This window comes from Rhinatrema bivittatum, chromosome 2, assembly GCF_901001135.1.
Source record: "Rhinatrema bivittatum chromosome 2, aRhiBiv1.1, whole genome shotgun sequence".
In the NCBI taxonomy this organism is placed as follows: domain Eukaryota; kingdom Metazoa; phylum Chordata; class Amphibia; order Gymnophiona; family Rhinatrematidae; genus Rhinatrema; species Rhinatrema bivittatum.
Window position 1 is genome coordinate 682,538,556 of NC_042616.1, and position 24,525 is coordinate 682,563,080.

The 24,525-nt window shown below is 47.5% G+C and overlaps 1 protein-coding gene across 2 annotated transcripts in view; it reads right to left on the reverse strand.

Moving 5' to 3' along the window:
- Positions 1-1,570: 1,570 nt before the first annotated feature.
- The window catches only part of LOC115085471 (uncharacterized protein MG328 homolog), a 401,953-nt gene continuing 378,998 nt past the window's right edge, over positions 1,571-24,525 (reverse strand). For both annotated transcript variants that reach the window (XM_029591537.1, XM_029591536.1), the window contains one exon: positions 1,571-2,187. In XM_029591537.1, the coding sequence (XP_029447397.1) occupies positions 2,005-2,187 (183 nt within the window). In that variant the 3' untranslated portion in view covers positions 1,571-2,004. The remainder of the gene's footprint in view (positions 2,188-24,525) is intronic.

Sequence of the window (24,525 nt, forward strand, 5' to 3'; positions counted from 1 at the left end):
TGGTTCTTGTCATGCATTTTGCCAAAGACAGTTAGGGCAATAGTGTGGATGGTATCTCATTGCTGTTCCCATTTCTGCTGTAAACGTCAGATAGAGGAGCCGGTGAGTAGTAGGGATGTGAATCGTTTTTTGATGATTTAAAATATCGTCTGATATATTTTAAATCGTCAAAAATCGTTAGGGCCACGATACAATACCAATTCCCCTGATTTATCGTCAAAAAATCGTAAATCGGGGGAAGGGGGAGGGCAGGAAAACCGGCACACTAAAACACCCTAAAACCCACTCCCGACCCTTTAAATTAAATCCCTCACCCTCCCGTACCCCGCTGAACGACCTCCTGCAGTCGTTCTCCTGCCGGCGCCATTTTCTGTACGGAAAACGATTCGCGGCAGGAAATCGCTCCCGGACCCCCGCTGGACCCCCAGGGACTTTTGGCCAGCTTGGGGGGGCCTCCTGACCCCCACAAGACTTGCCAAAAGTCCAGCGGGGGTCCGGAACGACCTCCTGCAGTCGAATCGTGTTGGTCTATGGCCGCCGCCATTTTGCGCCGCCATTTTGCAAAATGGCGGTGCAGAATGGCGCCGGCTGAAGACAACACGATTCAATTGCAGGAGACCGTTCCGGACCGCCACTGGACCCCCAGGTAATTTAAGGCATTTGGGGGGGGGGGTTCGGGAGGGTGGGGGATTTAATTTAAAGGATCGGGGGTGGGTTTTAGGGTGTTTTAGTGTGCTGGTTTTCCTGCCCTCCCCCTTCCCCCGATTTAGCTATGGGCCGCCGCTGGACCCCCAGGTAATTTAAGGCATTTGGGGGGGTTCGGGAGGGTGGGGGATTTAATTTAAAGGGTCGGGGGTGGGTTTTAGGGGGTTTTAGTGTGCCGGTTCACGATTTTAACGATTTTCACGATACTCTAAACACCCAAACGGCGACGATACGATTCCCTCCCCCTCCCAGCCGAAATCGATCGTTGTGAATCGTGTCCTCGATCGTCTTATCTCTAGTGAGTAGTGCTTTCTCTAACATATCTACATATAGAATAATCTTTTCTGGGTTGATTGCTTTATTGATGTCTATGTGCCACTCTTTTTTTTTTTTTTTTTTGAAGTACTGGACCTTCTTGGGCTGAAGTCTAATCTGGTACAGCATGGCCCATATCAGAATCAGTATTATAAAAAAAACCCCAAAAAACACCAAAGAAAGAAATGAGAACTGCTGTCAGATTAGTCAGCCATCCCTATGTTCAATTTGTATAAAACATTGCAACTACTGGCCAGGGTGCCACAATTATTTGATGCTATTTACAAAATGGCTCTCAATACATTCTGATGTGAGAGATTTCTGGGCTGAATGGACTGTTCTATATAGTATAAGACTGTCCATTTTCTTCTTTCCTTTACATATTATCTTTCACTGTCATCCACAGTGAAGGTAGAGATGTTTAGGAAGAAAACTGGGAAACTATATAAACTTCAGTTTACCATAATAGCTCATAACGATGCAGCTAGCAGAAAAAAAACACAAGCATACTTCTTTTTTCAGAGATTTTTTTTATTTTTATTTTACCTTTCAGCTCATTCAAAACCATGAACCTTCACTTGGAACTACTTGGGATTTTTCCCTTATTTTAGGCCCCCTTCCCTGAAGTTATTACAACAATGCTCCTGGACTAGAGGCTTCTTTCCAAATCTGGGCACTAAGTATCATCCTTGACCAAGAGCCATGACTTCTTCTCCTCAAGAGCTGTACATACTGCTTTTGTAGCCTCCCCTGCCCAGAAGACCTGACTTGGGGATTGAACCAGGAACCTTCTGCGGCACTGAGCCACCAGGCAGGCTCAGAGAGAGAGACATCATCTTCTTATATCATACATTTAGAAGACTGACACATTTTCAAATAAAGACAAATAATTTTTAATATTGTCCTGTAAAATCAAACATTCACACATTTCAAAGATAACTGCAGAGTTATTTTTCACTTTGAAACAATGTAAAATTTTCAACTCTAAGACTCTGGCGTAGAAATAAATGTAGCCTCATTTAAATCTGTTGTTTTGGAAAATTCCTTCCATGTTTCTTGTTGCAAAGATTTATCCAGATCAACTTGAGTCTTCAAATTACTGAGATCATGGGATAAGCTATTAATATGTCCATGCATGTTACGGATTTCATCTTCTTTTTCAGTAACCTAGATATTTATAAGGACAAGAACAGTTTTTTAATGAGTCAAGCTTATTATAAAAATTGAGATTCTGAGGTGTTTCATTTCATAGAATAAGCTTTAAAATGACTATAGTAAAGTAAAAAGTATAAAGCTATATTTTATCGACCTTAGTGTACTGTTTTGATTTTATTTTTCCTGGGAAATTCAATGTTAGAATAAAAAAGAAATCAGTGGAAAAAATGACTTTTCCACTGATTTTTTTCTTGTGTGTTATATCACTGACCTTTTTTTGGTATAAGATTGAAATTCTCAGATAAAATAAAATGTGAAAATGAAGGTTCCCAGCTATATTATAGTTTTGAAACTCATTTTCAACATTGTATCACTTTCACTGTTTCTTCACTTTGTTGCAGCCATGTGACCTTTTATAAATACTGTTTTTCAAACTTTTATTGAATTTTGTTAAACAAAAAAATTGCATCATTTATTTTTGTGTTTGCCTGGACTGCTGAACTGTCTCTCATTATTTAAGTGCACTGCAATACAGTTTGTTAGAAAGTTACTCTATATAATAATCATAACTTCACACAAGATAACAAAGTGTCCTAGAAACTTGGTGGCTACATGGATGAAAACTCTCCATCAAATTCATGTTTTTTAGGTGCAATTACAATCTGACAATTGCACTGGAAAATAAATTAAAACTGAAGTTTTAATCTTTTGGATAAAGCAGAGTTGCTTACCTGTAAAAGGTGTTCTCACAGGACAGCAGGATATTAGTCCTCACATATGGGTGACATCATCAGCATGGAGCCCAATCACGGAACACTTTTGTCAAAGTTTCTAGAACCAATGTTTCTAGAACCTTCACTTGGATCTACTTGGGATTTTTCCCTTATTTTAGGTCCCTTTCCCTGAAGTTATTACAATAATGCTCCTGGACTAGAGGCTTCTTCCCGAATCTGAGCACTAAGGGGCGGATTTTCAAAGGCCTGCGCGTGTAAATCCTTCCGGCTTTACGCGTGCAGGGCCCTCGTGCGCCGGCGCGCGTAAAGCCCCGGGACGTGCGTAAGTCCCCGGGCTTTTGTAAGGGGGCATGTCGGGGGGCGGGGCCTACTGACGCGGCGTTTCGGGGGCGTGGTGCCAGCCCGGGGGCATGGTCGAGGCCTCCGGACCAGCCCCCGCGACCGGAGGACGGAGCGGGGCTGCCGGCTGACGCACGCAAAGTTAAGGGGGGGGGGTTAGGTAGGGGAAGGGAGGGGAAGGTGCGGGGAGGGCGAAGGAAAGTTCCCTCCGAGGCCGCTCCGCTTTCGGAGCGGCCTTGGAGGGAACGGAGGCAGGCTGTGCGGCTCAGCGCGCGCAGACTGCCGATTTTGCGCAGCCTTGTGCGCGCCGACCCCAGATTTTATAAGATACGCGTGGCTATGCGCGTATCTTATAAAATCAGGCTTACTTTTGTTCGCGCTCGCGCAACTTTTTAAAATCTGCCCCTCAGTATCATCCTTGACCAAGAGCCATGACTCCTTCTCCTCAAGAGCTGTACATACTGCTTTTGTAGCCTCCCCTGCCCAGAAGACCTGACTTGGGGATTGAACCAGGAACCTTCTGCGGCACTGAGCCACCAGGCAGGCTCAGAGAGAGAGACTTTTCCACCTAGAACTTTGACTGGCACCTACTGGGCATGCCCAGCATGGCACCAACCCTGCATCCAGCAGGTGTCCCCCTTCAGTCTCGTGTATAGCAAGAAGTACGTGCGAAAAATAAAATAAATCGCAAGCAAACCCAACTCCGTGGGGTGGCGGGCAGGTTTCGTGAGGACTAGCATCCTGCTGTCCTGTGAGAACACCTGTTACAGGTAAGCAACACTGCTTTTTCACAGGACAAGCAGGATGCTAGTCCTCACATATGGGTGAATAGTGAGCTGAGGATGCCCAAACAAATCACCAAATGCACCTAAAGACAGGCACAACAACAGGGGTGGATTTGGGTAGGAGGGCATCCTGAAAACCCTGAAAAACGCTGGTAGGATGTTGGGTAGTTAAGCTGAGAATAAGGTTCATAGGATAGACTGGCCAAAAATGGAATCTTGCTGGCCAGCCTTATCCAAGCAATAATGGGCTGCAAAGGTATGGAGAGAGCTCCAGGTCACAGCCTTACATATATCAATAAGTGACACCAAATGAAGGTGTGCCACTGAGGTTGTCACGGTCCTAACAGAGTGTGCTTTCACACGGTCTTGTAGCGGAATGCCTGCTTGCTGGTAGCAAAAGGATAAACAGTTCGCTAACCAGGAGTAAAGAGTCTGTTTTCCCACTGGATTTCCCAATTTGATGTTATCGAAAGAAACAAATAATTGAGTGGACTTCCTGTGGACCGACGTGCACTCCAGATAAAAGGCTAGGACATGTTTGTAGTCCGGGGAATGTAGAGCCTTTTCTCCTGGGTTTGAATGGGGCCTTGGAAATAAAGTAGGTAAGATGATGGATTGATTAAGATGAAATTCCGACACTACCTTTGGTTAAAAACTTAGGGTGTGTACGGAGAACCACTCTGTCATGTAGAATTTTAGTGTAAGGCTACCCGCCTTACACTATTACACTAATGCCTGTAACTCACTAACTTTGTGAGTGGATGTTATAGTGAGAAGAAAAATTACTTTCCAGGTGAGATAGTGGAGATCGCAGGAGTGGAGAGGTTTCATGAGCCGCCCTAAGACCACATTAAGGTACCAAGCAGGGGCCGGAGGGTGCAATGGAGGTTTCAGGTGGAGCAAACCTCTCATGAAGCATGTGACTAAGGGCTGTGTCGAAATAGAGACATCTCCCATGCCGTTGTGGAAAGTGGCTACCGCACTGACATGCACTCTTATAGAGTAAGTTTTCAGGCCTGACTCTGACAGATGCCAGATATAGTCCAGAAACTTCTCAATGGAACAAGCAAAGGGGTCCACGGACATGGACGTGCACCAGACCGTAAACCTTTTCCACTTAGAATGATAAGAGTGTCTCATGGAAGGCTTTTGTGAAACTACCAGGACTCAGGATACCAACTCCAAAAGGTTAAGGGGTTGGAGTATTAACCTTTCAACATCCAGGCCGTCAGGGATAGGGCCTGGAGGTTGGGGTGGCGAAGGCACCTGTTGTTCTGACTTATCAGAAGTGGATTCTCTCCTAGATGGATGCGCCAGCGAACTGATAGGTCCCGGAGGATTGTGAACCAGACTTGGCGTGGCCAGTGAGGGGCTATCAGAATCATTAAGCCCTTGACCCCTTTGTAACTTCATGAGAGTCTTCGATATGAGTGAAAGTGGAGGGTACGCGTAGAGGAGACCCTGGACCACGAGAGGGTGAAAGCGTCCCTCAGCTGTGAGTGGCGGCTGCGAGAGAAAGGAGCAGAAGTTCTCTACTTTGCGATTGTGGATGGATGCAAAGAGATCTATTTGTGGATACCCCCAACATTGGAAGATTGTGTCTGCTACCTTGGGGTTGAGAGACCATTTGTGTGGATGGAAGGTGCGACTCAACTTGTCTGCTAGAAATTTGTCCACGCCTGCCAAGTAGGTCGCTCTGAGGTACATTGAGTGGGAAAGAGCCCAAGCCCATATCTGTGCAGCTTCCTGACACAGAATGTAGGAGCCCGTTCCCCCTTGTTTGTTGATGTACCACATCGCCACCTGGTTGTCGATCTGAATCAGGATGGCCTTATTTGAGGCATCCGTTGTCAGGATAATTTGAAGTTCTGGAATTTGAAAGGGAAAGCCTTGAAGAAGATTGGAGAGGCGCATCCACCAGGCCAGCGACATGCGGAGCTGCTTGGTAACGTGGACAATGCAGGACATTGAATGATAAGCTTGAACCCACTGGGATTTCAGAGTCCACTGCATGACTCTCATGGCGAGGTGTGCCATTGGAGTGACATGTACAGAGGATGCCATGTGACCCAACAAAATGAGGAAATGACGAGCTGTTGTGTAATCTCTATCCTGAAGGCATTGCACTAGGGACATGAGTACGAGCTCGATCCTGAGGGAGGAATGCTTTCGCCTGCACGGTGTCCAGGTCAGCTCCTATGAAGGATAGGGTTTGAGAGAGAACTAGGCTGGACTTGGGATAGTTGATCAGAAACCCGAGAGACAGCAATGTATGGAGAGTTAGATGTAAGGAGGCTAGTGCATCCTTTTGAATTGGAGCCCTTATCAGCCAATCGTCGAGATAAGGGTAGACATGGATGCCCTGACACCTCAGGTAGGCCGCGACCACTACAAGGCACTTGGTAAAGACTCGAGGTGCGGATGTTAAGCCGAAGGGCAGTACCCCGTACTGGAAGTGCCGGGGGCCGACTAGGAATCGAAGAAATTTGCGGTGAGATGGAGTGATCGAGATGTGTGTGTACACGTCTTGAAGATCCAGAGAGCAAAGCCAATCTCCTCTTTGCAGAAGAGGAAGTAGAGAGCCCAAGGTTACCATTCTGAAAGTTTCCTTCTGTAGATACTTGTTTAAGGCACGCAGGTCCAGGATTGGATGAATGCCTCCTGACTTTTTCGGAATGAGGAAATACCAGGAATAGAACCTCTGCCCCTGCTGGGAGAGGGGCACCGGTTCTATCGCCTGGAATTTCAGGAGGGTTGAAACCTCCTCCTCCAGAAGAGAGGAGTGGTCGGACGATCCCCATGTCGGCCAAGGTGGGGAATCTGCTGGTACAGACAGGAAGTTGAGGTGGTAACCTTGAGTCAGTACAGCAAGTACCCACTGATCTGAAGTGATCGTGTGCCATATGTTGGTGAACAGGCACAACCGACCGCCGACGGGTACGGTAGAGGAGGTTGGCTTATGCTCTCCAGCGAGGAGTCAAAATCCAGCAGCTAGGCTAGGTAGAGGAGCTGGCTGAGTTTTCTGAGGTCTGGATTGTCTGGCCTGACCTTTCTGGTAAGGTCTGGAGGGGTGACCTCGAGTAGCAGGAGGATAATATCTCCGTGGCTTGAAGGACGGCCGCTTAGTGTCTCTTCGGAATGTCCTTTTAGAGATGGACGGAAAATCAGAAGGCACCAATGAAAGCTGGCGTAGCATCTCGTGGTGGTCTTTAAGCTGTGCTACAATCTCCTGGATTTTGTCCCTGAAGAGATTATCTCCAGCGCAGGGCAGGTCAGCTAACCGGTCCTGTACTTCTGGTCTTAAGTCAGAGGACTTCAGCCAGGCCCATCTTTGTGCACTAATCCCTGCTGTGGACACCCTAGAAGCTGTGTAAAAAATGTCATAGGCAGCGCGGACCTCATGCTTGCCAGCATCTAGACCCTTCTGAGCGAGGGTATTGATTTGATCCTGAAGCTGGTCGGGTAAAGAATCAGAAAATTCTTAGATCTTTTTAAATAGGTCCCTGTTATACTGGGTCATGTATAACTGGTAGGAAGCAATGCGAGAAATAAGCATTGAGCCATTGAAAACACGATGGCCAAATGCATCCAGGGACCTCTGTTCTTTCCCTGGAGGAATGGAAGAATAAGGCTTAGAACGTCGTGCCTTTTTCTGGGCTGATTCTACAACCACAGAATGGTGATCCAGCTGTGACTTTTGGAAACCATGGGCTGTCTGTACCAGGTAGGTGGCATCTGTTTTTTGATTCACCGGTGGTACAGATCCTGAATGCTCCCAATTCCTCTTCAACAAGTCCAGGAGGACTTCATGAACGGGTATGGACACGATCTCTTTGGGTGCATCTACGAATTGGAGCACTTCCAGCATCTTGTGTCTGGAGTCTTCTTCCGTATGAAGTTGGAATGGTATGATTCAGACATTTGCTTTATAAAATTAATAAAAGACAGGTCCTCTGGAGGAGAACATCTTCTCTCCTGAGGGGGAGATGGCTCTGAAGGTAGATCATCAGAATCCTGGGAAGAATCATCCATCCAAGGCTGATCACCTGCTCCCATAGGATCTCCAGAGGGAAGTAATGGTGCTATTCCTGAAGGATCAGGTCTAGGCACCGATTGAGAATGATGCGGTATCGATATCAGTGACATCGATGGGCGAGTCGGCGGCAAGATCCCAGATGGCCTGGGCATAGGTTCCGGCCTCTGTGCCTTCTCATCGTCTGACAAAGGAATCGGGGTGGAAGGAGTTGGACATACCGGTATCCTCGGTTCAACCGGTGGAAGGGCACCGATCAACGCATCCAGCCTGCCGAGTAGCGGTGCGAGTGCCGTGGGAATCGGGTCGGCGACTGGAGCTGGCATTGGTGCCAGCGTCGATGGAGGCTGGAAGCCCTGCAGTGCCTTTCTGATGGCCTCTTGGATCATCCGATCCAATTCCTCACGGAAGCCTGGGGCGTGGAACCCCAGCTTCGGCGTAGGAGGCAGCACTGGCATGTCGTGGCTCCCTGCACCAATGAAGGTGGGGAACGCCTCGCTGACCCAGACACAGAGGAGGATGGGGCCTTCTCTGGATGGGATTTCTTTGTTGGTGGCTCTGTCGACGCCAATACAGAGGGCTTGCCTTGATCAGCGGAACGAGCCTTCCGATGACGGTGTCAACGCTTTTCACGATGTTCTCCTCGGTCCTTGTCCAGAGCCGATGAGGAAGAAGTCGATGCCTTCGGAGTAGTTGGTGCCGGGTAGACAGCACCAGTGTCTCGCTGCTGGCGAGAGGTGGATGGCACCGGCTCAGACGATGTCGAAGCGCTCAATGGAGTCGGTGGCTTTGCCTGAAAAAGAAACTCCATCTTCTCTGAGCGGGCCTTACGGCCCTTCGGTGTCATTTGGGCACATTTGGTGCAAGTTAAGATATCGTGGTCCGACCCCAAACACAACCTATTCGTGTCTGTGATGGACAACGTCTGAGGACAATCGGGGCACCAACCGAAACCTGACGCCATGACTTCGACAAAAATTTAGCCGCGGTGGGGTCGATGGCCGGTAAGCCCCGAAGGGAAAACTTGATGGGAATCCACTGCAAATGAGGGTAAAGCCTTACCTTATGACCGCGGACTACAGAATCGATAGGGGGACCCCTAAGGGGTAGAATTTTTTTTGAAATTTTAGAAATGTTTCGTGAGGAAAATTCCTGTCAGGAATCTCTAGAGAGCTCCTTAACCCGCGTGGCTACTGCTGTGCGGAAAAAAAGAGACTGAAGGGGGACCCCTGCTGGATGCAGGGTTGATGCTATGCTGAGCATGCCCAGTAGGTGCCAGTCAAAGTTCTAGAAATTTTGACAAAAGTGTTCCGTGATTGGGCTCCATCCCGTTGATGTCACCCATATGTGAGGACTACCATCCTGCTTGTTCTGTGAGAACAGCAGTGAACAAGTTAATGCTATCTTCACTGATAACCATTTTATATCTTGCTACAGAAAATGAAACCTATATCATTGGAATGGCCACTGGATAATGGAGACAAAAGGATAAATAAGCCTGACAAGCACACATTTTATAATGTTATCGTCTGTCTCTTCTGTTTTAATAGTTTTAAAGTCTGCATATATGTCAGGCTCCATGCTATCTGCCCAATTAGGAAATCTGAGACCTCTAGCAATGTAGAGGAAAGGTAGAAAAATTTGATATATAAAGCAAGCTAATTTAAGTGAAAGCAGAGTTGCTTACCTGTAACAGGTGTTCTCACAGGACAGCAGGATGTTAGTCCTCACATATGGGTGACATCATCAGGATGGAGCCCAATCACGGAACACTTTTGTCAAAGTTTCTAGAACTGTGACTGGCACCTACTGGGCATGCCCAGCATAGCACCAACCTTGCATCCAGCAGGGGTCCCCCTTCAGTCTCGTACTATAGCAAAAGTACGTGCGAAAAAATAAAATAAGAAAACGTAAACGAACCCAACACCGCGGGGTGGCGGGCGGGTTTCATGAGGACTAACATCCTGCTGTCCTGTGAGAACACCTGTTACAGGTAAGCAACACTGTTTTTTCACAGGACAAGCAGGATGGTAGTCCTCGCATATGGGTGAATAGTGAGCTGAGGATGCCCAAACAAATCACCAAATGCACCTAAAGACAGGCACAACAACAGGGGTGGATTTGGGTAGGAGGGCATCCTGAAAACCCTGAAAAACGCTGGTAGGATGTTGGGTAGTTAAGCTGAGAATAAGGTTCATAGGATAGACTGGCCAAAAATGGAATCTTGCTGGCCAGCCTTATCCAAGCAATAAAGGGCTGCAAAGGTATGGAGAGAGCTCCAGGTCACAGCCTTACATATATCAATAAGTGACACCAAATGAAGGTGTGCCACTGAGGTTGTCACGGTCCTAACAGAGTGTGCTTTCACATGGTCTTGTAGCGGAATGCCTGCTTGCTGGTAGCAAAAAAAGATACAGTCCGCCAACCAGGAGGGAGAGGGTCTGCTTTCCCACAGGATTTCCAAGAATAATGGTATCAAATGAAACAAACAATTGAGTGGATTTCCTGTGGGCTGACGTGCGGCCTAGATAGAAGGCTAGAGCATGCTTACAGTCTAAGGAATGCAGAGCCTGTTCTCCTGGATTGGAATGGGGCCTGGGAAAAAAGGTAGGTAGGATAATGGATTGATTAATGTGAAATTCCGATACTACCTTTGGTAAAAATTTAGGGTGGGTGCGGAGCACTACACTGTCATGCAGAATTTTAGTGTAAGGCGGGTAGGTAACTAATGCCTGTAATTCACTAACTCTGCGAGCGGATGTGATCGCGAGAAGAAAAACTACCTTCCAAGTGAGATAGCGGAGATCACAGGAGTGGAGAGGCTCAAACCGAGGTTTCATAAGCCATCCCAACACTAAGTTAAGGTCCCAAGCAGGGGCCGGAGGGCGCAGTAGAGGTTTTAAATGGAGCAAGCCTCTCATGAAGCGTGATACTAAGGGTTGTGTCGAAATGGAGACATTTCCTATACCCTTATGGTACGCAGACACTGCACTGACATGCACCTTGATAGAGAAAGTTTTCAGGCCTAACTCTGACAGGTGCCAGAGATAGTCCAGGAACCTTGCAGCGGAACAAGTGAAGGGGCCTATGGACATGGAAGTGCACCAGACCGTAAACCTCTTCCATTTAGAGTGATAAGACCTTCTTGTTGAAGGCTTTCGTGAAGCCACCAGGACTTGGGATACTGACTCTGAAAGGTTAAGAGGTTGGAATATTAACCTTTCAACATCCAGGCCATCAGAGACAGAGCCTGGAGGTTGGGGTGGTGCAGTTACCCGTCGTTCTGAGTTATCAGAAGGGGATCCTTCACCAGGGGAATGTGCCGGTGTATTGATAGGTCCTGGAGGATTGGAACCCTCATCTGGCGTGGCCAGTGGGGAGCTATCAGAATCATTAAGCCCTTGTCCTTCCGTAGCTTCACGAGAGTCTTTGAAATGAGAGGAAGTGGAGGATACGCATAAATGAGACCGCTGGCCCAGGAGAGGGCAAAGGCATCTCTTGGTTGCGAGTGTTGACTGTGAAAGAGAGAGGAGAAGTTGTCTACTTTGTGATTGTGGACCGATGCAAAGAGGTCTATGTGAGGATAGCCCCAACGTTGGAATATCGAGTCCACTACCATGGGGTTGAGAGACCACTCGTGCGGATGGAAACTGCGACTCAGTTTGTCCGCCAAGAGATTGTCCACTCCTGGCAAGTAGGTTGCTTTGAGGCACAACGAGCGGGAAAGGGCCCATGCCCATATCTGTGCAGTTTCCTGACGCAGGAGGTAGGAGCCTGTTCCCCCTTGTTTGTTGATGTACCACATCGCAACCTGATTGTCGGTTTGAATTAGGATGGCTTTGTTTGATAGGCAGTCCTGAAAGGCCTTGAGGGCATATCTGATTGCCTGTAGCTCCAGGAAATTTATCTGGTGTCTGGCTTCCTCTGGAGACCAGGTTCCTTGAGTCTGCAGGTCATGTACATGTGCACTCCCACCCTAGGTTGGATGCGTCTGTTAAGACAATTTGAGGTTCTGGAGTCTGAAATGGAAGGCCTTGAATGAGATTGGAGTGGTGCATCCACCAAGCTAGAGACAGACGGAGCTGTTTGGTAACCTGGACAATGCTGGACATTGGCTGACAAGCTTGAATCCACTGGGATTTTATGGTCCACTGCATGACCCTCATGGCAAGGCGAGCCATTGGAGTGACATGCACCGAGGATGCCATGTGACCCAGCAGTATGAGGAAATGACGAGCAGTTGAAGATGCTCGAGATTGCATGTGATGCGCCAGAGAGGCTATGGTGAAAGCACGATCCTGGGGGAGGAAGGCTTTCGCCTGTAGTGTATTTAGGTCGGCCCCTATAAAGGAAAGGGTTTGGGATGGAACTATCTTGTATTTGGGATAGTTGATTAGAAACCCTAAGGAGATCAGGGTATGGATAGTGAGACGCAGGGAGGCTAATGCATCCTGCTGAGTCAGAGCCCTTATCAACTAATCGTCAAGATAAGGGTAGACATGCACTCCCCGATTCCTGAGAAAGGCTGCAACCACCACCAGGCACTTGGTGAATACTTGAGGAGCAGACGCTAGGCCGAATGGTAGTACATGGTACTGGATGTGACGAGGGCCGACCAGGAATCGCAGGAATTTGCGATGAGGAGTTATGGAAATGTGTGTGTAAGCGTCTTGGAGATCTAGAGATCATAGCCAATCTCCTCTTTGTAGAAGAGGAAGTAGAGAGCCCAAGGTTACCATTTTGAATTTTTCTTTCTGCAAAAATTTGTTTAGAGCGCGAACGTCCAGTATCGGACGTACGCCACCTGACGTTTTTGGTATCAGAAAATACTGGGAGTAGGACCCTTGCCCCTGTTGGGAGAGGGGCATTGGTTCTATTGCTCGGATTTTGAGGAGGATTGAGACCTCCTGTTCGATCAAGAGAGAGTGGTCGGAAGTCCCCCACGTCAGCCGAGGTGGGGAGTCTGGTGGAACAGTCAGGAAATTTAGGTGGTAACCCTGAGTGACTACCGCCAGCATCCTCTGGTCTGTGGTGACTATATGCCAAATGTTGTTGAAGTGGCAGAGCCGACCCGTATGGATGGAAGAGGAATTTGGCTTACACTCTCTAGGAAGGAGTCAAAACCCTGACGCTGGCCCAGGCTGAGAGGCTGGCTGAGATTTTGAGGCCGAGACTGTCTGGGCTGTCCTTTTTGGTAAGGTCTGGAAGGACGCCCTCTAGAAGCCAGAGGATAGAATTTTCTTGGCTTGTAGGCTGGCCATTCAGAGTCGCGCCTGAAAATTCTCTTTGGGGCGGATGGAAACTCAGACGGCACAGAAGAAAGCTGGTGCAGTGTTTCATGATGGTCCTTCAGCTGCGCCACAGTCTCTCGGATTTTTTCACCGAAGAGATTATCGCCTACACAGGGTAGATCAGCTAACCTGTCTTGCACTTCTGGTCTTGTCTGAGGATTTGAGCCAGGCCCATCTCCTTGCACTAATACCTACTGCAGACATTCTAGAGGCAGTGTCAAAAATGTCATAGGCAGCGAGTACTTCATGTTTTCCAACATCCAGATCTTTTTGAGCCAGAGCATAAAGTTGACTCTGGAGTTGTTCTGGTAAAGAATCAGAAAAATCCTGGATCCTTTTAAAAAGGTCTCTGTTATACTGTGTCATGTATAACTGGTAAGAGGCAATGAGAGATATGAGCATTGAGACATGGAAGACACGTCTGCCAAAAGTATCCAGGGATTTTTGTTCTTTCCCTGGAGGTATGGAGGAATGAGGTTTTGAATGTCATGCCTTTTTCTGGGCTGATTCAACAACCACAGAGTGATGATCCAGCTGTGACTTTTGAAAGCCAGGAGCTGACTGTACGAGGTAAGTTGCATCTGTCTTACGGTTGACAGGTGGAACTGAACCTGGGTGTTCCCAGTTTCTCTTTAGGAGGTCAATCAGGATTTCATGAATAGGTACAGACTTCTTCTTAGGAGCATCAAGAAACTGGAGTACTTCCAGCATCTTGTGCCTAGAGTCCTCTTCTGTCTGAAGTTGAAATGGAATGGTTTCAGACATTTCCTTGATGAAATTAATAAAAGACAGATCTTCTGGTGGAGAACGTCATCTTTCATCTGGAGGAGAGGGCTCTGAAGGCAGATCATCGGTTTCCTGGGAAGATTCATCAGTCCAAGGATCATAAGGCTGGTCACCAGCTCCCAAAGGATCTCCAGAAGGGAGGAATGATGTTAATCCCGAAGGACCCGGACTAGGCATCGATGGGGGCACCGAAGGAACCGGTGACATTGATGGACGAGTCGGTGGTAAGATCCCAGATGGTGGAATGGGTATCGGTGTTTCCTCTTCATCCGATAAGTTCTTGAAGGAGAAGTCCATTAATGGCTATTAATCAATTTTAATTAGGGAATAGCCACTGCTATTTATTTATTTAACACTTTTCTATACCGACCTTCATAGATAAAACCATATCGGATCAGTTTACATCGAACAGGGTGAAAAAACTGTAGTGACAACTAACGTAAATTAACAAATGGTGTGGAAGAGGCAAAGTTACATTCAACAGGGAGAAAGAACTTGGAGGCTTAATCAGCTGGAAAGATAGTTAGAGCAGACAGCAATTATAAATATAATACCATTGAGAAGATAGATAAGGCATAATGTGCTTAGGAGTATCAGGGACTATCATACAAGCAGAGAATAATGTCCTCAATCAGGCATAGAGTAAGGGTGAACTAGTGAATATCAGGGGGTTCGGAGAAGGCTTGACTGAAGAGCCATGTCTTGAGTTTTTTTCTAAATGTTAAGAGGCAGGGTTCCAATCTGAGGTCTGCAGGGATGTTATTCCAGATATCTGGGCCTGCTATCGAGAAGGCTCGATCTTTAGTCGAGGTGAGGCGTGTGGCTTTAGTTGGGGGAAATTGCAGGGTTCCTTTGTGAATTTCTCTCGTTGGTCTGTTGGAGGAATGTAGTTTGAAGGGGATTTCGAGATCGAGTTGAAGTTGGTGGTGTATGGATTTGTGTATTAAGGTGATTGATTTGTGCAGGATTCTGAAATTCACTGGTAACCAGTGTAGGTTTCTGAGGATGGGTGAGATGTGGTCTCCACGATTGGTGTTGCTCAGTAATCTCGCTGTAGTGGCTAGGTGGTAGATTTAGGGAGGCCTAGGAGGAGGTCGCTGCAGTAATCAATTTTGGCGAACAACAGAGATTGGAGAACTGTCCTGAAGTCCTGGAAAAATAGGAGAGCAAATGTTGCTTACCTGATGTAACAGGTGTTCTCACAGGACAGCAGGATGTTAGTCCTCACAAATGGGTGACATCGAGGATGGAGCCCTGTACGGAAAACTTTTCTGTCAAAGTTTCAACAAGCTTTGACTGACACTGGCACACTGGGTGCACTGAGCATGCCCAGCCTGCAATTATCCCTGTGAGCCACAGGTGTCTCCCTCAGTCTCGTCTTATAGCTAAAAAGCGCAAGCGAAACTAAAATAAAAGTATACAGACCCAACTCCGCGGGGTGGCGGGCGGGTTTCGTGAGGACTAACATCCTGCTGTCCTGTGAGAACACCTGTTACATCAGGTAAGCAACATTTGCTTTCTCACAGGACAAGCAGGATGGTAGACCTCACAAATGGGTGAGTACCGAGCTGAGGATGCCCGGGAATGCACCAGATACACCGCAGATGCGCAAAGGCGTAACGACTGAGGTGGAAATGGGAACGGAGGGCATCCGCAACACCATAATGGGTTCGTGGAAGGATGTTGGGTAGTGAATTGAAAAAAGTAAGAGTAGGCGGACTGGCCAAACATGGAGCATGCCGGCTAGTCAAATGTAAGCAATAATAGGCTGCGAAGGTATGGAGAGGACTCCAGGCTGCAACCTGATAAAAAAGTACAAGCAGCAGTAACCAAAGGGAAGCTGTTAAGGCTAAGACGGACACAACAGTATGTGGATACCCACAGTGTTGTAGTGAAATGTCTGCTTGTTGGTAGGAAAGGAAATATAGACCACTTAATCAGAAGGATTAGGTCTGTGTGGCCACTGGAAGTAGCAGCTTGACCCTTGCATGAAGGAAAGAGTCAAGTGGAATTCACATGGAATGCAGTGCAATGTAGATAGAATGTAAGCGCAGCATTACTGTCCAGGAATGTGGAAAACCCAGTCTCTCCCTAGGGCGCGAGAGAGAGGTTAGGAAAAATTAATAGAGTATTTCCTGAGGAAAGGAGATACAACATCTACCTGAAAAGGATAGAAAGTTGAATGCGTAGAACTACTCAGTGGCAGAGGAACGGAGTCAGGTGAGTATGGAAAGAGTGCATAACTCACGGACCCTGCTGGCAGGAATGACATTAAGAGGGAAAGAAGTTCCCTTGCCAAACTGTGGAAGAGAGGAATGGAAAGGCTCAAACGTAGAATGTATGAGACTTATAAGGAGAATATATATGTTCATTCCGTGATTAGAGAAATAGAGGCGGCTTGATCAGTGGATAATCCATGGTAAGCCGACTCAGAGAGGATTACCGAAAATGGGCACCCAACTCCCAAAACGATACACCTCCTAAGAGAAAGGTGTATCTATGTGGAGGATGTCTGGAGAACAGAATCCGAGGGAGTAAGAAAAAATGGTGGAAAAGTAAAAGGGGTAATACCTCTTTTTTTTTTTTTTTTTAGCGTCAGGAGGTAAAGCCTGCCATATTAAACGGCAAGATTTATGTTTAGAAGGTTTTGTGACGCTACCAGAACCTAAGAACATCAGTAAGTCTATGATTTGGGACTGACTGGTGAGAGAATAAAAGGTTACTGATATGATGGATTGAGAAGTATGGGAAAGCATACTGATCTCAGTCAGGGAGTGGGGAAAAGAATACTGAACCCCATCCCAGTTCAACATTAGAAGAATGCTGGCTACGAGAGGCAGCAGAAGAGATATATTGAAGAGGCCTTTGATGGAAGAAAAGGCATCTAAGGGAACGCATAGGAAACATGTGCAGGGAGCAGAACCTGTGCATCGTATGGAATGATGCAGACGCCGAGGAACTCAGCGTTAAAAGATTTGCCCTGTACACATGTAATTGAGACCATTCGAGAGGATAGAACCTACGTGGAGAAGGTCTGATAGAGCGTTCATTAAATCTCTTAGATATGTGGCCCAAGGACGCATGAAGTGAACAAGGGCCAAGGGTAGAGCTGCGCAGCTGTCTAGCAGAGCAGCTAAGAGGTAATGCGTGCTTATGAGTTGGAAAGCACATTGTCCCTATGCTGTCTGTCTGTATGCACAAAGAATTGTTGCAAAAGCAGTATTGGAAGGCATAAGGGCATAACTCATGGGTGCAACGTCCAGGAAGTTTATGAGAAACTATGCTGGAGTGCAATAGATGCATAATGGGTTGACAGCTTTCAGGAGAAACTTTATAACCCTAAGGAATTGCGAGCATGAGTCGAAGGAGACTAGGTCCTAGTTCGAACTGGGATAAGAATCAGGGACGAAAGCAATGAAACCACTTAGGTCCATTGAGTATAGAATGTCACTGAATATAACCCATAGCAGTTTTGAATTATGAGAAAAATGCATAGTGGGAAGAAACCCCATAGCCCAACCATGAAAAGTTGAAAGGCTGAGGTTATGGAAAATATGCGCAGGGACATATAACAATGTATCAGAATGTCTGTGCGCATGCTGGACAAGAGGGTCTTAAGACTGTGGTGTCCAGAAGTGTTACAGAAGGGATTTATGGCAGTGACAGTAATCCCAGTTAGTAAATGTATAGTGAGTCCTGAAAAAAGTGAGAGCTCCTTGCATGTACTGAAAGTGGTTAGCAGTAGTCTATGCAAGGAAAGTGAATGATGTTACACTCCGCAGAGAAAACAGCATTCACCAACAGTGATGCAAGAGACAGTTCACTTACCGAAGCTGGTGCCAGCGGCAGAGCTTGGGGTTGTAATGTTGACTCACCATAAAGCACATAGAAACATTAAAATAATGTACTTACTGCAGTATGGAGTGATGGTAACCAAAGATACCTTTGTACCTGTGACGTCTAAAGAAAGTTGGATTTTCTTAGGTCCAGGATGTGCGGAGAGTAACTATTTTCTGTTAAAAGAAAGAATAGTGCAATTAAAACTCCCCAACCCCCCTCCCTTCTCCCCTCTGCACTTCGTAGCGCCTGGGGGAGTGTACCGGGACTTTGGTACAAGGTGGGGTGGCCGCTCTGATATCTGACCAGATGGGAGACCAGGAGGTGTCCCAATGGAGGATATCATGTAGGCTCCTGCAGGTGTGTGAGCGGTAAGTGGTACCCGCATTTCTGTATGCTGTACAAGGAGACACTGAGACCTGTGGCCAGGCCTCAAGGTGGACTTGTACATGGGGCAATGGTTGCTGAATCTCATGTTTAGCAGATCAGCCAATGCAGCTGGACCTTGGTTGGGAGGGAACCAAGAGTCAGAGCATTGGTCGGCACAGGGACTTGTTACTGACAAGAGAAGAAGCCCTGCTGCAATCCCAAGAAGATAGAGGGGTTCTCCTGATATTGTGGCTAACATAGCTAACATAGCGATATGTGACACTAATACAGTTCTAAAAGGCACATGACCCAGAACTTTTCGAACCACGGTCCGAATGGGAGAACACAACTCTATGGGAATGCCGCCGAAGCGGGTACTTACCATCCGACGTGGATCGCCGCAAGACGAGCCGGTGAAGATTGTTGACTCCGACGGTCTCCGGAGTCCTCGAGGGTAAGGCCGGGGACGTAAACGTCCATCTCGCTCTGAAACCCGGTATGGTGGCACAGGTACAGAGGAGACAGGCCAGGCGTGAGTGGCGTTTAGACTGCTAAGTGTAACAGATGGCCATAGTCCCACACCACTTGACGGTGGGGCACGCCAGGAACAGAGGAGCCCTAACGGAACTCATGTTCCCTTCCCTCGTCCCAGCGGCTCGATGTGTCGTGACGCCAATGCAGAAGCTGTCGGACCTGGATCCGGAAGTTCTGGATCACCAAGGACTGCCAAAACTGTAGGAACAGTGCTGATGGCAGTGGTGATGTCGCTCTGCCCGAGCGTTGTCCAGCCTGGAGAAGGATGGCACCGATGTGCTGGATGGCGTCAGCGGCGGACGATCACGATGTCGGCGATGATGGGTGCCACGGTGCTCGGCCCGGTCTTTCCCCAGCGCCGAGATGGAAGCCCTCGTCGTCCTGGAAGGCGATCGATGACGAACTGTCAGCACGCCTGCTCTGCTCCTGACACAATGGAGTGTCTTAAGCTAATACGGGGCTTAAAAAAGAACCCAAAGCGTGGAGCAATGTGAGGAGGCGAGGGTATTATGTGGCAGTGCTATGTCGGTATTGACGATATTGAAGGCAACCTAAGGGGCTTCGAGGATATCATCAAAATGGGTATGAAAAATCGTCGATGACTGGCCAGGAGAATGATGACAGTGACGGGCACTGACAGCAGTGGCATAGGTATCTTTGAAACGATGTGGAATCGAATAATCGAAAAACATTGCCGTTATTGAAAAAGATACCGGCATCGACTGAGTCGAAGTCGAATCAATAGGGCGTCAAGGAAAACGGAGGTGTCGAGGGCATCGATGCATGGAGGCGGGCATTTATGCCGTTTGTGGCATGGCCACGGGCATCAACTATAGGGCCACAGACGTTGACGGTATCGATTTGGACAGACTCAGATTTCCAAGTGTACATGGCATCGGTGCCCCAGACACGTGTGTCGGTGGCATCGATATGGACACGTATGGAATTGATGGCATGGATCTCCCAGTCGATGAATTCCATCCCGGCATCAACGCCAGTCCTGGAATCGGCATGGGCATCGATGCCAGCCATAAAGCTGGCATTGGCATCAACGCCCATCCACGGAATCGAGCCGGCATGGATACCCACCGATGGGACCCACCTGGGCATCGAATTTCACCGATGGGAGCAGCCTGGCATCGACTGCCCTCGATGGATGCATTCTAACATAGATGCCCATGGATGAAACACCTGGGCATCGGTGTCCATCGATGCAAAAGGACCTGGCACCAATGCCATCGACGGACGGCCATCCGGCACCAATGCCATCGACGGACAAGCCATCCGGCACCGATGTCCACCGATGGGGACCATCCGGCATCGATGTGGCACCGATGCCCACCGATGGAAAAGGGCTGGACATCGGTGGGGCATCGATGGCATCCCCAAAAGGGGGGGTGGCATCGATGAAGTGACCCTGGGATCGTTAAAAAGTGTCTCGGGCAGCGGTGGCGGCGACCCGAGTATGCATGGCAGTGACTAACAGCGTGTGCGTCAATGGCGTGCATCCGGGTAGGGACGGCACCGAGGAAGCCCAAGGAAAAAAACAGTGCGTAGGAGGAAAAAGCCTGGTAGCACTGAAAAGCAAAAAACATGGATAAAGGCATCAGGGCACCGTGGGGGGAGGGGCGCTGATGACATATAAAAGCCCAGGGCGGTTTAGGAGGGTCCCGGTGTAGCGATAGGGTATCGACTGCGTGAGGGTACCAGGGAACGAAGGACTTGAAGCTACAGAGGTCCTAAAGTTAAGGAAAAAATCCCTACCCCACTAGCATAAGCAAGCAGAGTGTCACAGAGACACTCGCAAGCTGTTTAAAGTTAACTGAAAAATGGGGGAAGGGAAGGCTTCAGTCAGTTAACAGCCTTAAGATAGTGACAGAAACCGACCGAAAAATAAGAATTAGTACTCACCGAGCGTCGTAAAAACGTACGCGGAGGGAGACCTGTGCAGGGAAAAGTGTTTTTTGAAGTGAAAAGTTAAGTGTTTCCATGAGGTAATTAGTTAAAAAATCCTCACAGAGCTCCAACCGCTATGCTGACTGCAGAGCGGAAAAAAGAAGACTGAGGGAGACACCTGTGGCTCACAGGGATAATTGCAGGCTGGGCATGCTCAGTGCACCCAGTGTGCCAGTGTCAGTCAAAGCTTGTTGAAACTTTGACAGAAAAGTTTTCCGTACAGGGCTCCATCCTCGATGTCACCCATTTGTGAGGACTACCATCCTGCTTGTCCTGTGAGAAAAGTTTGATTCGTTTTAGAACCTGGAGTCTGTAGAAGCAGTCTTTGGTTGTGGTGTTGACCATTTTCTTCAGGTTTAGACGATTGTCAAGAATTACCCCGAGGTCTCTTACATGTTGATGGGTGAAATGTGTATTGTGGGTGGACGGTGGGAGGATGTTATCTTGGTTTGAAGAGATGAGGAGGAGCTCTGTCTTCGAGGCATTGAGGACCAGGTTTAAGCTGTTGAGAAGGTTGGTAATGGATAGAAGGCAGTTGTTCCAGTGGGTGAGAGCTTTTGAGATAGATTCTGTTATAGGGATCAGAATCTGCATGTCGTCAGCGTAGAGGTAGTGAATTAGATTGAGATCGGTTAGTAGTTGGCAGAGGGGGAGGAGGTAGATGTTGAACAGCGTGGGGGATAAGGAAGATCCTTGTGGTACACCAAGTGGGGATTTTGTCAGGGGTGATTCTTTATTATTGATTTTGACTTTGAAGGTTCTATTGCAGAGGAAGGACTTGAACCAATTGTGGGCTGAACCAGAGATACCAATGTCTGTTAGACGCTCCAGGAGGATGGAATGGTTGACAGTGTCAAATGCCACCGAGATGTCAAGCAGGACTAGTAAAAGGGAGTGGCCCTTGTCTAGTCCCATAATAATATGGTCTTTAAGTGATATGGGGAGAGTTTCTATGTTGTGTGATTTTCGGAAACTGTATTGCGAAGGGTATAGGATATTGTGATCTTCTAGATATTATGAAAGCTGGGTGTTTACCAATTTCTCCGTTAGTTTGGCTAAGAAGGGGAGATTGGAGATGGGTCAGAAATTGGATAGTTCGTTGGGGTCTAGATTGTGTTTCTTAAGGAGGGGTTTGAGGGAAGCGGTTTTTAGTCTGTCTGGGTAATTCCCTTGAGTTAGAAGGCAGTTTATGATACTTGTCAAGGGCCCAGAAATCGTGTTTGGGATAAGTAGCAAGAGTTTTGAAGGAATATTGTCTACTGGGTGGCTGGTTGGTTTCTGTCTTTTTAGAAGGGAGTCAATCTCCTTGGAGGAGATTGATTCGAAGTTGTCGAGCTTGGCTCTCGTGAGGGAGTGAGGATTCTTGCCTGACGTGAGAGGTGTAGTTGTAGAAGGGAGGAGAGCGAGCGTATTCGAGATCTTCTGTTGGAAGAATGATGCAAGCTCATTAGCCTTGGAAAGTGCTTGTTCTTCTGGTATTGACGGGGGGGCTGATTTAGTGATTTGTGCTACATATGAGAAAAGGGCCTGGGCATCATACTGAAGATTGTGGATTTTATTGGCGTAGTATTCCCTTTTTGTTCTTAGTATAGAGGATCTGTAATGATGTAAAGTTCCTTTGTATGCTGAGATGGTGGATGAATTAGGAGTTTTGCGCCATCTATTTTCCTTGTGCCGAAGGTCTTGTTTCATCCGTTTAAGTTCAGAGGTGAACCAGGGTTGATTTCCTTTTTTTGTTGGATTAATTATTTTGGAGACTGTTGGGCATAGTTTGTTTGCAACTACTTCAGTGATCTTGTGCCAGGAGGATAAGGCTGAGTCAGGATTGGATAAATCTAGGTTTGTGAGTTCCTTGGAAAGCTGATCGCTAAGTATCTCCGAAGGGCATGATTTCCTGAATTGAATGGTAGAAAGGTGGTGTGACGTGTGTGTCTGTTTATTTGTGGAGAAGGTGGATTTTATCAGGAAGTGGTCTGACCAGGGGATTGGGGTACATGAGGGTTCCATTGTGCAGGAGAAATTAGAGTTGATGAAGATTAGATCCAGTATGTGTCCAGCTTTGTAAGTGGGGTTGTTGATGATCTGAGAGAATCCCATTGCACCGAGGGCAGTGAGGAAGGCTTCGCAATTCCGGGAACGAGGTAAGGCGTCAATATGGAGGTTAAAGTCCGCCTATGATCATGGTTGGGATATCTGAATTGATATGTTTCACAATAGATTCTATAAGGGGAGAGGGGTCGGTTTCTAGTACTCCAGGAGGAGCGTAAACTAGTAGTAGTTGCAATTGTTTTGACTTGACTAGACCTAATTCCAATTTTGACTCAGTCCTGATTGTGTGAGTGGTAAGTCTGAGCTTTTTTTTGGTGGCTAGAAGAAGACCGCCCCCTCGTTTTTTATGTCTGTGGAAGGTGGCGATGTCATACATGTGTGTAGGTAATTGGTTGATTAAAGCAATGTCCGAGTTTTTTAGCCACGTTTCTGTGATGGCACAGATGTCTGGGTTAGCGTCCAGGAGGTAGTTGTTGAGGATGTGTGTCTTTTTAGTCAGGGATTGTGCATTGATGAGGGTTACCGAGAGTCAAGCGAGCCCTAAGAACTGGGTCAGGGGGGTGAGCATGATCGGGATGAGAGATTTGCAAACTCTTGCTGGTATTTCTTGAGTTGGAAGAGTGCTGGAGCGGCGGCGGTGGTATCTGATGGGGATCTGATGAGTTAGCATGTCTTCCCAGAATTCCATTAGGGGGATTGGGTGTGAGGAGCGAAGGGAGAAGCTCTGAGAAGGTGTGAAGTCTGATTAAAAATGGCAGAGCTGTGGGATGGTTCGCGAGGGACTCTCTCTAATGGAGTCTGTTATCAGCTGCCTGAGAAGATAGTCTAGGAGAGATCTATGGCGTGTTCTCTGGAGTCCCAGGGGTGGGCGAGTTTAACTCGTTGGAGGACCCTATGCCTGTTCCCTCTCTTCTTCCTCTCGCTGGGTGTTTGTGGCTTCCGGGTGAGTTGGGTGATCCTGCACAGTTGTTGTCTTAGGGACTATTGCCTGTGTCTGAGTGAGCTCGGGGGTTGTTTTTAGGATGTTATGGATGGAAGTTATGGAGTTCTGGCTAAGGTAGAGATAGTGTAAAGGTGTAGCAGGAGTACTTACTGGGAACTCGAGTTCTTCTGAATTGGTCCAGGGGTTCCGGAGCCTATTGTCTATGTTTTGGAAAGGAGGTTGAAGCTGTGGAGCCGAGAAAGAGGTCAGAGAGTTCCTTACGGGCTGTGTGAAGGTGCTGCACGAAGGGGCGCACAAAGGGGCCTGCCCCTTTGTCGCGCTTGCATCAGTAGCATGGGATCTTCTTAGTGTTTGGGTAATTGCCAGGTTCTTGTGGCCTGGTTTTGGCCTCTGTTGGAAACAGGATGCTGGGCTTGATGGACCCTTGGTCTGACCCAGCATAGAAATTTCTTATGTTCTTATGTTCTTTTTTTTTTTTAATTTTATTTTTATTGCATTTTTAAACAAAATAAAGAATAAACATACTGTGGTGTTTACCAATTTCTCCGTTAGTTTGGCTAAGAAGGGGAGATTGGAGATGGGTCGGAAATTGGATAGTTCGTTGGGGTCTAGATTGTGTTTCTTAAGGAGGGGTTTGAGGAAAAAAAATAATAAACATACGTCAGTATTTAGACTCACATCCTCTGTCCTAATA